Genomic DNA, 13625 nt, shown 5'->3' on the forward strand with positions numbered 1-13625 from the left:
CTAAGTTGAATGAATTTATTATGTAATGTGTTTTTATTACAATTTTAACTTATTTTATTTACAATTAAACATGGTATAGTGTTATGTATATTTTAGGTTGATGTATATTTTATGTTGACTAGTTCCATTGTTGGAGCATTTGTTGAAGATATTTGACTTGTTCTGTGTCCAGTGGTGTTGGCCTGTAATTGGATTTGCTTGAATGCAATAAATACTATACTATACTATAACAGTACTTATGATGAGGTAGCCCAGTTTCAATCTGCCAGTCAGCAGAGAGTGCTATGTAATTTCTGTGACATAGCAGCATTAGAATTTGAAGTTCTGAGCCTCAGAAATGCTAGCTTTTCAAAGCTGAAATCATTTGTCATCACACACTGGCTCCCATACAGAAGTGTGCAATGCACACTTCATAATCAAAATTGATTTATTAAGTATGTAAGTCTACAAAAAGTTACATTCACGTTTTAAAGTTGAACAGTATCTGTGGAGAGTTATTCCAGTCAACATTTATATATTAAGATGCATACAATTGCTTGAATTGCCAGGACTGCAATCAGTGCTGATTCTTTGAGTTATGAATCTATGTGCTAATCAGCATGAGTGTCTTCCATACAGATCTTCTAGACATACACATCAACCTGTTCACAGAATCCTTCACTTTTAGCAATAAACATCCTTGGCTCCCTAATTGTCCAATCACACCTTCCTACCTGCCCTTCACTTTGAGGTTATTCTCCTTGGCAACAAAACCTTTGTTAATTATCATTCATTCAGCTCATTCCTGAAATCCCACGGAATGACAGGCAAGCAGTAGGTGGAAGGTTTGGCAACAGCCACACACAGGGAGACAGGACAAGTTTCAGAAACTATCTTTCCATATTCAAGGATCCTTAAAAACATATGTAAATTTATCAAAATTTCAAGATCAATTTTGATTTCATGATCACAGTATACTACTGGACGCACACGAGAAAGTAAAATTCAGTTCAAATGCACTACACATACTTTCTCATATCAGGCTGATCTTGACTGCATTACCTGGGAAACAAAATGTGCCATGTCCAGTGGATCCTTGTGATCACTGATTAAGCACACTACAACAAGTATGTGTTACATAACCATTTGTGTACCTAGTGTGCATATTGTTATTCTCCAGAAGGAATCACCTTCATGTGGGCAGATGGTTTCCATACATCGTTGAAATACATCCAAATTCATAAGTGGAGGGGGGGGGAGCTGAACAAATGCATATGTTCATTTCATTCATTCATTCATTTGCATTCTGTTAATCCATACAAGGTCAAACCAACCTATGGGATATAGAACCTGTCAAGATACAAATATAATATAAACATAAAATAATGATATATACGTACATTCATAAAGACCACAATAAGGACATAAAGTAAAAACACAGTATTGCATAACAGCAGTGTCACAAAAACACATTTTGATCAAAGACACAAAGCAAAACACAGTATTGCACAACAGTGTCACAAAAACACAGTTTGAACAAATACACCATATAATAATGAAGACAATGAAACATGAATGAATTGAACTTACAGTGGGAAGACCTCCTACAACTAATCTAAATGTACAAAGGGCAAGAAATATAAAAAGAACCATATTCATTAGGAAGTTAATTGGTAATATTCATCAATACTATAGAATGCATGTTCTGTAAGGTAGGTTTTTAATGACGATTTGAAATGCTTAATATCTTTAGATAGCATTTTAATATTTAGTGGTAAGTGATTATAAATCTTACTTCCAGAAAAGAGTACTCCTTTCTGTACAGATGACAGATTTGTAGAAGGCAAGTGTAAATTGTGGTTGTAACGAGTATTAATATCATGAATATCAGAATTAGATATAAAGCAACTTCTGTTCTTGATGACAAAGACAAGTAGTGAGAATATGTATTGAGACTGAAGTGGCAATATTTGTAATTTTTTAAATAATTCACGGCATGAGTCGTATCTACCTGAGCTAGTAATAACTCTTATTATTCTTTTTTGAATTTTAAAAATACTGTCACTGAGATAAGAATTACCCCAGAAGACAATACCGTAAGATAGAATAGAGTGTGCATAGGAATGATAGATCGACTTCATTAAGTCTAAAGACATAAATGGTTTTATTGCCCTTATTGCATAACAAGCCTTATTTAGTCTTGATGACAGTTCAGTGATATGATCCTTCCATGACATTGTACTATCAACATTTAAACCCAGGAATTTAGTACAATTAATATTGGTAATCACTGAGTTAGAAGATATTATTTGCATTTTTATTTCTTTATGTTTTTTTAATAAGAATTGCAAGAAGTGTGATTTTTCACAATTCAGTGTTAAAAAGTTGCTATTGAACCAATTAATTGTCTCATTCAAGACTGAACTGACATTACTTTTAAATTCCTCAGGATTAGTGCTTGATATAATGATGCTGGTATCATCTGCAAATAATATTGGATTAGCCATTTTGTTTATGGTTAGTGGAAAATCATTTATGTAAATGAGAAATAGTAATGGACCCAATATAGAGCCCTGTATCTGCCAAATAACTCTCCAGATCAAAATTTTGCATAATAACAGTACTTTCTTACATATACTATGTATATGAGAGCGTAAAAGAATGAGATCTAGGGGATGGACCCTATATTTAGCAAAATATCAGTCATTTTGTCCAAAAGCTGAAGGAGATATGGTCACCCTCCCATACACAAACACACACAGAACATGCGTTTTACTACCTCACGTAGGCAGTATATGTGAGAAAAAACTGTGATTATGAAAAAACTGATCTGGAGATTCTGATGTATTTACATGTTTTGAGCCGCCTGACTATCAAAAAGTGGTTTTTGGAATGTCAACCTGTTTCTCTGTAACTATGGATGTGTGCCTCACTAGTGCTTGAATGGTTTTACATTTTTTTTATTCATATATGGTATTTAAGAGCTTATCCATTACAGGTGTAAGTCTAGTAAACACAGACATTCTAGCTCCAAAAATAAGAGCTCCAAGAAAGAAAATGGCGATTTTCTCAAAAATTGCTCAAAGTGATTTCAACCAAATTTCTGTTATTCCTTCAGACCATTACCATAAATAACATTACACAGGTAGCGCCTTCAGGAGAAAAACAGTATGTACATCAGGGGACCCAAACATGAAATGTTAATCTTTTCAAAAACTAGCTTGATAACAGTGATTAATTTTTAATCTTCTCTATAGCCAATTGGCACAAATAATGTGTCTGCAATTCTTGTATTGTATTTAAAAGTAACAGATAATTAGTATGAAATATTTAATTCAAGGATAAGATCCCTTAGGCAGTGGTAAAATGAACAGTAACTGTTACGCAATACGTACAGATGTCTAGCTTGTATAATCAGCAACCAACAATGGTCTACCAAATAAACTGATTTCGTTTCCACGGTAACATAATCAACGTCAATCACGGATGAGACGTGCAATGTGTCTGCACCAATGTTTCCCCTTAGGAAGAAAATTAGAATAAAGAGGAATATTACAGTACAGCCCCTTATTAAAAAGGCATCCTTGGGATTTACTTGCTTTTTGTCATTCATAATTGTATTCATTCTTGGCACTGCATTCCACCACAGTCAAACAGTAATTTTGTACAACATAAGTACATCTTTGAAAACTGGCGGTCTGGTCTCCTGATAATCAGACAGTCTTGGCAAAATAACTCCTCAAGGTTAAATGAATGAAATTCAATAAAGTGTGTGTGCATTATTTACAATACTGCAGGCCACTTTTAAGCAGTAATTCTGTTTCCAAGTGGACACTGAGTGCTGTCTAGTGGCCATGTAGTAAATTTACACTGGACACAATGCCTACATACAGTATGATACATTATGTGTATTAATAGTACTAAAACTAATTAAACTCTTCACAAGTTTAAATTTTACACTCTGGCATGTTAGAAACATTAACATTTTAATATAAAATATGAACTGTTTCATACACTAATATATGTTTAACAAAATTACAATTCTGACATAGTCATATCTTGTTGCATAAGGGTAAAAACAAAAAATTTCTGTTCCTTCTGTGGAGGTTGGAGGAGGGCACCTGCATGATCTATGGTGTGGACTTCCACATAACGTATTTTAAAACAGACTCGCAATATTGCAATTAATTTATTTTGCTCATTGTTATATTCTATTTCTTTGTGCCATAAATGCTTCAAAAATTCCACCTGTGTTTGCTTGGTAGACAGACAGGTTCATGTTTTTTATTTTCTTTCTTGTCTCATGTACAATGAGGATGTGAAATTAAGACATTCTTCAAACACTCAAGCAGCAGTTACAGTCACTATTGCAATAATGCTATTCAATCAGATAAGCGTTCATTTTCATTTATAATTTTATTTCACACAGTATGCCTTGCTATACCTTCAAATGACCTAGAGAGAATTGGTAACATACAATATTGATATATTTGGGTTACAGTGTTAGGAAATGTACACAACAATCAGTTCACATAAAATGCCTTTTACAAATTTATGATACATACCTTATCCAAAGAAAACGTTTTTGTTACAGCAAATGCCCAACCTGCTTCAAAAGCTCTTCGAATCATAGCGCTGGAAGTAGCTGGAGGCGCAGATGCTAGTCCAAATGGGTTGATGAACTTCATTCCACACATTTCAACACTAATATCTACATCATCAATAGGAGTGCAGAATTTTGGAAGTTGGGGCTCTTCTGGGATCTTCACCCCAACCAGATCCTGAAAATTGTTTTTTTTTTCCAGAAATTAGCTGGGTTCAGTAATCAGTGAGTCATGAAACAATCCAAATTTGTCCATTAGCATGTACACAAGGGCCTACCACTCTACCTTATCTGGTGCCAGAAGAATCCAGCCAACATCCTCGCCCTATTCCTTTATGGTATAACTTGGTATTATCCTACCATCTATGTCTAGGTCTACCAAAGTCCTATTTTCTTTTCAGATTTTCCAATTAGAATTCTGATTGCAATTTTCAGCTCCTTATCTCATCTTCCTTCACTCATCATATAGTGAAATCCCAAATTAAGGTTTCTTGATTTAAGGGCATCCTCCATTTCAGGTTCATTTTCATGGTTCCAGCCAGAGCCTCATATAAATAATGCATAATATTCTCCAATTTATTTTTCTTGTTCAAGTGTTTTACCCCAATTTAGTGAGAAAAAAGCTAAACCTTATACGAGATCTGTACCTAACTTTAAGGTTATTTTTATCTGAATAGAAGCCTAGGATTTTCTTATTTCATAGTTGAATAATGAAAGGCTGTCATCAATTTAAGCCTGAAGAATATATTGGGTGAGTCAATTTAAGTGTGAAAAATATACTGATTGTTTCTAAACACTTCTAGTGCATTGATGTTTCTAAGGTGCAGTAAATGCTAATATTCAAGCCATGTCATACTGTCAAAACTGCAAGTGAGACAACATAAGACAAATGTGTTTCAAGGTCAGGAACAATGAGCTTTGGTGAATTTACCAGAAGGGTCACTGCAGCTGAGAATCAGAAGCTGTAATTACCCACAAACAGATATTAAACGGAAGTTCGGGAATTGTGAAGGCATAAAATGGGAAGAAAAAAAGGGGGGGGAGGAAAGCTATATAAGAGGTTTTCAAATATTTAGTGTCTTTCATGTGCATGCCTGTAATAATGACTGTATGTAATAAATATACAAAATCACTTTTTTTATGCACAGATATGTTTCTTAGTGGCGGAGTTATCTTATAGGTCACTGCTGTTTGCTCTGAGAGACCTTGAAGACTGCATGACTTCACCTTTTAACCTTGAGTGGATGCACATAAGAGTGGAAGTGACATACAATGTTAAGCATCTTTCAGATCATAGCAGCTTCACAGGTAATTACAGTCTCACTTACTGTGCCACACTCCAATCTTGACACTTGCAGGGTGAGGAAGTGGGACAATGTAGGGAAAGCCATACAAGGTAAGAAGGGGCAGAAACAGACACATCTACTGTGTATAGCATCAGTTCAGGGCATACTGGCCACTAGCATACTTGTGCAGTGCTCAGCTGAACTGAACCAAAGCAATTGTGTTGGTATCTCTACAGAACAAAACACAATTTCAGAAGCTAAACTGACACCAAGTAAAATAATATTACATCTGATGAAGACAGTGAAATGGAGCCTGCACAGCCAGTGTAGAGTATGTACTGAGTGTTTTGGCCGAGGTAGTAGTTGCTGATTCATGCTATCACTCCTTTAATAGGCGAGACTTCCTGCATTCCTCACAGGTCTCAAGATTAATAAGGGTCTTGTACCACACATATACTTTAAGAACCTCTGTTTTTGAAGCTGCAATATTCATATTCACCAGGCACCAATGTAGGTTGTATGAACTCTTGAATGCCCACCCACTAGTAATAAAATATGTCCAGCCACTCAATCATTAGCAAAGCACATATACACCCACACATACGTGGTCTGTCCAAAGAGAAACGGAACTTGTTAAATAGGGCGCCAATGAACCAACACAGTTGGCTTGCAACAGTGGCGCTGTGTAGCAGTGATGTTAAGCTTTAACCTGACATCTGCCTAATCATGCCACATCAATTAGTCATGGAGTATATGCGGTAGAGTAAACCTGTCTCTTGTGCCTTTTGCGATTCTTGCAAGCTGACACCCGAAGGATCTTGAAGAGCAACGTGTTTGCATTAAATTCTGATTCAAATTGGCAAAAACTTTTACAGAGACTTTTCAGATGTTTAAGCAAGCTTATGGAGAGGATGGTTTACCGTACACAACGTTACTAATGGTACCAACGTTTCAAATTGGGCAGGAAGTCCACTGAAGATGATCCCAAAACTGGACGGCCCTCCACATCAACGGACGATGATCACCTTGAGAAAGTGCATGCTGTGATTCATGAAAATTGCCGTCTAACTGTCCATGACATTTCTGAAGAAGCAAGCATCAATAAAATTCGTGCCACACAATTTTGACCAAAAAACTGGAGATGCATCATGTTGCTGCAAAATTTGTCCCACATCTTTTGACAGATGAGCAAAAAGCGAACCGTGTCACAGTCAATCAGGAGCTTTTTGATCGTTTAAATGCTGATGAAAACTTTCTGAAAAAATTTCGTAACAGGAGATGAAACATGCGTGTATGGGTACAATATTGAAACAAGGGCTCGATCGTCACAGTAGGCGGGAAAATCATCACCTACTATCCAGATTTGGCCCATGTGGACTTTTCTTTTTTTTCCCAAAGTATTTTTTTTATTGCTAGTGGGGTGGGACTAAGTCTCTTGTAATGATGTGGCCACTTCTGGCCTATTGTACCAGCCCCAGATGATAGGTGAGGGTGATTGTGGAGCAATTGGTGGAATGAAGATTGGCAGGGGAAACCGAAGTACTCAGAGAAAACCTGCCCCAGCGCCACTTTGTCCACCACAAATAACACTTGACCAGACCCGGGATCGAACCCGGGCCACCGCGGTGGGAAGCCAGCAACTAACCACTTGAGCTACGGGGCAGCCCTTCCCAAAGCTGAAATCCACTCTGAAAGGTTGCCGATTTCAGGCAATAGAAGAGCTAGAAGAAAATTCGTTATGAGACTTACGCGCTATCCCACAACACACGTTTCAAGATGTGTTCCAGAACTGGAAAAACGTGTACACATAGTGGAGGTGGTACTTTGAAGGAGACACATCTTATTGAGTTGTAAGCTTATCAATAAATGTTTTAAAAAGAAAGTTCGTTTTTTTGGACAGACCACATATACATGTACATACGTGTACAACCTTACAGACAAGTGTACACACAGGACATTTCAGAAGCCACTTACTCATATTCAGAGGGGCTGAAAAGATGTAAATTTGCCAAAGTCTCCAGATTTAAATTTTTTCACAATCACAATACTTATCACATATGGCCTTACTGTACAGTGGATGATAGTATTTCTCCAGTTTTGTATGTTACATGAATATGTTCATTAATTTAGTACCAAAATAGAGGGAATTTAATGGAGCTCACCTGGAGATATTTATGCATGAACCAGGCAGCAGTTTTTCCATCATTGACAGATTCTACTGTCGTTTCTGAAGTCCCTGCCAAATCTCCACCACAGAAAACATGGGACTCACTGGTCTGCATTGTATTAGGATCAACTTCTGGGAGTCCCCACTTGCTGAATCTCAATGGTGCCATGGCATCCTTCACTTAAAGTAAAATTTGAGCATGAAAATATGAACTGGTGGAGCCACCACCATGGTAAGATTAAGAGCCAATTGTTGTAGCTGTTCTTCTAGAAAGTGTCCCTCTAAAACTCCAGCTCATCATGAAGAGCTCTGTCCCTATGCACCATTGCAGAAAACATGGCATGCCTGTGAGATCAGTGGTAATGAGAACCAGAACTGAGACAAAGTTCAGTATGGGTAGGTTTACAGTACACATTATGGCTCAGAGAGACATCAGGGCTATTGAAAAAATTTATGTTCTAGAAGGGAAGGTGTCCATCTCTTTCTATCTCTATGGTGGACATGCGAACAGTGTCCCATGTACGTGACTTCTCCTACCCTCCGCAGTTTGCTGCCCCAAGACATCTATGACATCTCCCCCTTGTTTCCATATATACTTCACCTAATACAACTTCTGTGCTTTTATTTACGGTATTTATGCTTTTGCCCAGTATACTAACATCATCAACATACACCACAAGCTGATGTATCCCATTAATTTTCAATCTCTCTTGCTTTCTTGAATATTCTTAATGGAATGTGTCACAAATGCTGAAAATCAGATCAAAAATCCACACTGATGATCCCCAGTAACTTCATTTACATTTGGACTTAACCTTGAGACAATAAAACTTTGTATGAAGTTGATAAAAATGATATGGCCTGGTAATTACTATAGCCTGCTTTATCAGCTTTCTTATAAAGGAGCAGATTAATGTAATCCTTCCACTGCTGAGGTATTTGCTCCTTATTTAAAACATAATTAATTAGTTTATGGATCTAAAAACACAATTTTTCATCCTGTTTTAATTAAATCTATCAGAACCTGATCAATGTCACACAATTATATATCATGGAACATGTTCTCTGACTTCCTGACTGGATCAATTCTGCCAGATATTTGGTGATTAATATTGTCAAATGATGGTGGCTACACAGCATGGGTTCAGGTTGTAAATGGATTTGATACTGAACATTCTGTCTACAAGTGATTAGAATAGTTTACAAGTATTCACAGAGGTTCAGTCCATTAAACAATTGCTGAGTGGTTACTCTGGTACTCAGTCAACACAGACATCACTGCTGGACACAGGCTCAGACTGCAAGAATGATGCATCACCTGGGATACTTCTGCATATTGCATTGCTGTGGACCACCAAGCAATGCTGAGCTCACCAGCATCTCAACTGCTGTGGTTGGCAAAGATTGGCATTTTTGTTGTCTAGTATGTATATGACTATTTTTCCAAATACTTCTGCAGTCCCTAAGTTCTGAAATTTATGGGTTCAGGGTCACTGCTCACTGTTTCCTCCATAAGGATGCTCATCCCAAGAAGCTTCCAGATATACTACCATTACCTCTGCTCCAACAGGGCCCTCTTGCTGTGACCATGGCCACCATCAAAAATCATACCACAACACCATACTGGTGCCTGCAGGCAGGGCCATGATCAGCAATGTCCTTCCATTCTGGATGTCACTCGGCCCCACACTGCTCCATCCTTAGGGTGATACATTCTGCCCAACATGGCCCTCTAGAGGGCACAAGCCCATTGGCGTACTTCTACCCTTAGTGATCTTCTGCCATCCTAGGCTATCTGCCACAACCCCAGGGGGTCTTCCAGCTGTGCCATCACAGCTCTTCCACATGAAGCAAGTACCATCTCACTGCTGTCCTTCATATGGGGGCAGGCACATGATTGTGTCTGTAGGGATCACAATGGTACTCTGTCCTTGCCCTGTTGTGGCACATGGTACCTCAAATCAACAGACACATCATGGCCATGCAAGACATCCAGCCTTGGTAACAAACACCCAGGTCCGCAGAGGGCACCAGCCCAAGGTAAGTTTTGGTAAAAACTCATTCAAGACAAGGAGGGTCTTCCCAGATGTCACCTTACAGAAGCATGCCACAGCCAGCTGGTAGTCCCTGCAGCAGCCCTCAAGTGCTTCATATTGCTTCTGCAGGGATGCTATGCAGAGCATCAACAGCCTTCTCCCAGACTGCCCAATTGCTGTGCTCTGCTAGGGCATCAAACTGATTATTAAACATGGACCCTTTGAGCTTGGTACCTTTACCCTATCCACACTGGTTACTGCATTCCCACTGCCTTCACGCCTCACTCAGGCTTCAACCTCCACATCTGCATTCTGAACTCCCACAATGTGGCTTCTACTAGCATCTTTAAAGCGTGTATTATCCATACTGAGATTCTCACACATTTCTTGGTGGTTTCTTCAAATTCATCTAGGCAGAATGGATGGAGCTCACTTATAATGCCTCCATTTTTTATTGGCTGGCCTTCATTTTAGGCCTCCATATTTACCTGGTTGTCCCATATTACAGCCTCCATAAGGGTGCCTGCCCTAAGAAGCCTTACGGTAAGGTGCTAGTCAGTCTGGGTGGACTAGTGTCATCCTTAGCCTGCCGAGAGGCTCCTGTTATGTCCATACTCTACAATTCATAACCCACAATCCAACAATCCAGCAATCCCAATTCTGATGCTGATGTCATGTGACAGTGACTATACAACAGAGGTTCAGGCTGGAAATTTTTTTTACACTGTTTACTATTTAACTTTGTAGCCACAGACCTTGTTGCAAGGTTGAAGGCTCAGACTGTGACAAAGATGCATCATCTGGGATGCTTCTGTACATTGCACTGTTGTTGGCAGCCATGGCAGGGGTAAGCTCACCAGTATCTCAACTGCTGCATTTGGCAGGGACTTGAGTATTTGCCACCCAATAAATGAATGTTTTTCTGACAGTTCTGTGGTCATCATATTGAAAATTTTATGTGCTCTGGACACCATGTCAGAGGACCTCTTCAACTTTTCAGTGGCAATCATACACTTTCTTAAGCCTATAACAGTATTCTGTAGTCTACAACTAGGATTCTGTTACAGCCCAAGGGGACAAGACTTAGTATACCAAATGACAAGAAAAAAAAATACTGGGATTCTCAGGAACAGGGCTTAATGGCTCCACCCTACATTGTTGGTGTGCATGGTAGTGATGATTATGACGGCGACGATGACAACATAGGTGATATACTGTGCAACCGAACTCCAATTTTCCTCCAGTATCTGTCAATTGCAGAATATTTGATCAATCACCGATTTATTACATCAAAATCAATATTTATAATTCCCAGTAATTTTGCCTACGTATGGAATTAACCTTGAGAAAAGAATGTTGGATAAAATTTTGTGGGGACAGCTGATAACAGTGATACTTCTTGATATAAATTACTGCAATTATTTTTTTTTTAATTCGCTTAGTGGGGGGGTGGAGTCCAACTAGGTCTGCTCGGCATAGCGGCCACTGACTGGCCTATTGTAGCCTGCCCCAGGTGATTAGAGGATGGAGAATTTGGTGGAATGAAGATGGGCAGGGGAAACCGAAGTACTCAGAGGAAACCTGACCCAGCGCCACTTTGTCCACCACAAATCCCACTTGATCAGACCCGGGATCGAACCCTGGCTGCCACGGTAGGAAACCAGCGACCAACCACTTGAGCTATGGTGCAGCCTTAAATTACTGCCATTCTTCTAAATCGTTATAATAATAGAGACCTTCCACTCCTGTGACAACTCTATTTTATTCCAAATATATGAAACAAAGTCTCTGGATCACAGAACATAATGTTTCACCTCTCTTTCAATTAATACCGCATGAATTAGATGAACATCTGGCAATTTATAACTCTAATAGTCTCGGCCACAAAAGAGCTATTCTCAGGTACTAATAACTTGGCTGTAGGTATGTTGATGTGCCTAAGTCATTACACTCCATGCACACTCAATAGCTGACAGAAGCAATTCTTCTTCCACCTATTCCAAATGTTGTGGGAATCTGCAGGCACATCACCCTCCTGATCCTTTAGCAAGTCAGTTCTAGGTTGGCAACCCTCCTTGAATTCATTTATGTCTCTACATAAGTCTCCAGTATTATTGAACTTACTGGTTGTTTCAAGCTGATCAATTGTGTTTTTTCCAGATACTCACTTCTTTTGTTCCTGAATTTTGTATTAGTTTTCTCTCATATTGCTCAGACGCCCTCCATTCTTTTGGCTCCGGTCTTGTAACCACCAAAATTTAACTTTCTTCCTTTGATATACTAATTTTGAACATTCTTCCTCAAAATATGGTTTACGCTTCTTCAGTTCATAGTAACAGACTGCATATGGCTGACACATATTGTCTCTGAGGCATCCACAGCCCTGTGTAATAGTTCATGACATGCTCAATTACAGTGAGCAGTTGACAGCTCTTGCCCAACCCCTGGGCTGTCAGCTGTCTATCTCTGCTCATTCAACGTATGTATCTGCAACTACGTTCTATATCTGTATGCCATCTTTCCCATCTGCAGTTTGAGGACTTGCCATGCCATAGTGACAAGAGGCACACTTAATATAGACAAACTGATTATGTAGAGGCAATAACAAGTGAATGTGGCTGAACTCTTGTGCTGTACATGCAGCTCCCAACACTGTTTACTTAGTTGTGTTAAAAATCGAAAATGAAACTACACTGTTCAAACTAAGCATTACTAACATTACTCCATTAAGCATATTCTTATGGGAACGTGATCTTTCTTTAACAACAGAACGTTGTTATTGATGCCACTGCTGCTGTTGCTGCATCGTTTTGTTAAATCACTGGTCAATGTGCTCAGTTTCATGCTTTTGTATTTTCAGGCTTCTAACTCACCAGTTGCAAAAGGCTGGCAGAAGAAATGGAAAGCAAAATTTATGTGGGACATATCAGTTAGTTCTTTCCTTGCTAACCCCATGTGACAAGTGTCATGTGAAGTCAGCTAGCCATCATTTTTCAGTCACAAGAACTCTTCTGGTTGTGTTGTTGATTTGCATAATGAAAAGTTAAAATGCATTATCCTTATGTATTTACTGTTATGCCTCAGAGAGAATACTGATAGAGATGTTCATATGAAATTATACAGGAATATATTAGTGAAATACAACATCCATTCATCTAGAATTAAACTCTTGACTCCAGAAATTTCTCGAATGATTGAAGTACAAAGACATTACATTTCAGTTACCTTACAACAGTAAGTGCAGTGCAATGTGTGGCATTAAATCTACTGTTTCACTGGCATTACATTTTTCTGAAGCACATTACGAGTAGTGCTCAACTATACACAACAGTTCTCTAAATAACATGCAGTTCACATCACTGAGCCCAAAACTTGAATTATAATTCTGAGAAATGTAAAATATTGTGACATGTTGACCCCTACCTCCCCCCCGCGGTGCGTGGCGGTGGCGTAACGCTCGCGTTCTTACGGTAATAGGCGAGTTCCCGCCCCGCCACTCCCCTCCGCGGTGACGTCACCGAGGAATATCGCGGTCGCTAGGCAACGCGCATCAA

General features: G+C 38.8%; 1 protein-coding gene across 4 annotated transcripts in view; it reads right to left on the bottom strand.

Moving 5' to 3' along the window:
* The window catches only part of LOC111869516 (dihydropyrimidine dehydrogenase [NADP(+)]), an 86463-nt gene that overhangs the window by 38697 nt on the left and 34141 nt on the right, over positions 1–13625 (bottom strand). For all 4 annotated transcript variants that reach the window (XR_002843678.2, XM_023861095.2, XM_023861094.2 and 1 more), the window contains 2 exons: positions 8031–8215; positions 4545–4760 (listed from right to left, as the gene is read on the bottom strand). Coding sequence is in view for 3 of the 4 variants with exons in the window: in XM_023861095.2 (XP_023716863.1) it covers positions 4545–4760; positions 8031–8215 (401 nt within the window). In the remaining variant the exon portion in view is untranslated. The remainder of the gene's footprint in view (positions 1–4544; positions 4761–8030; positions 8216–13625) is intronic.

The sequence above is a fragment of the Cryptotermes secundus genome, unplaced genomic scaffold (genome assembly GCF_002891405.2).
Source record: "Cryptotermes secundus unplaced genomic scaffold, Csec_1.0 scaffold10, whole genome shotgun sequence".
Classification (NCBI taxonomy): domain Eukaryota; kingdom Metazoa; phylum Arthropoda; class Insecta; order Blattodea; family Kalotermitidae; genus Cryptotermes; species Cryptotermes secundus.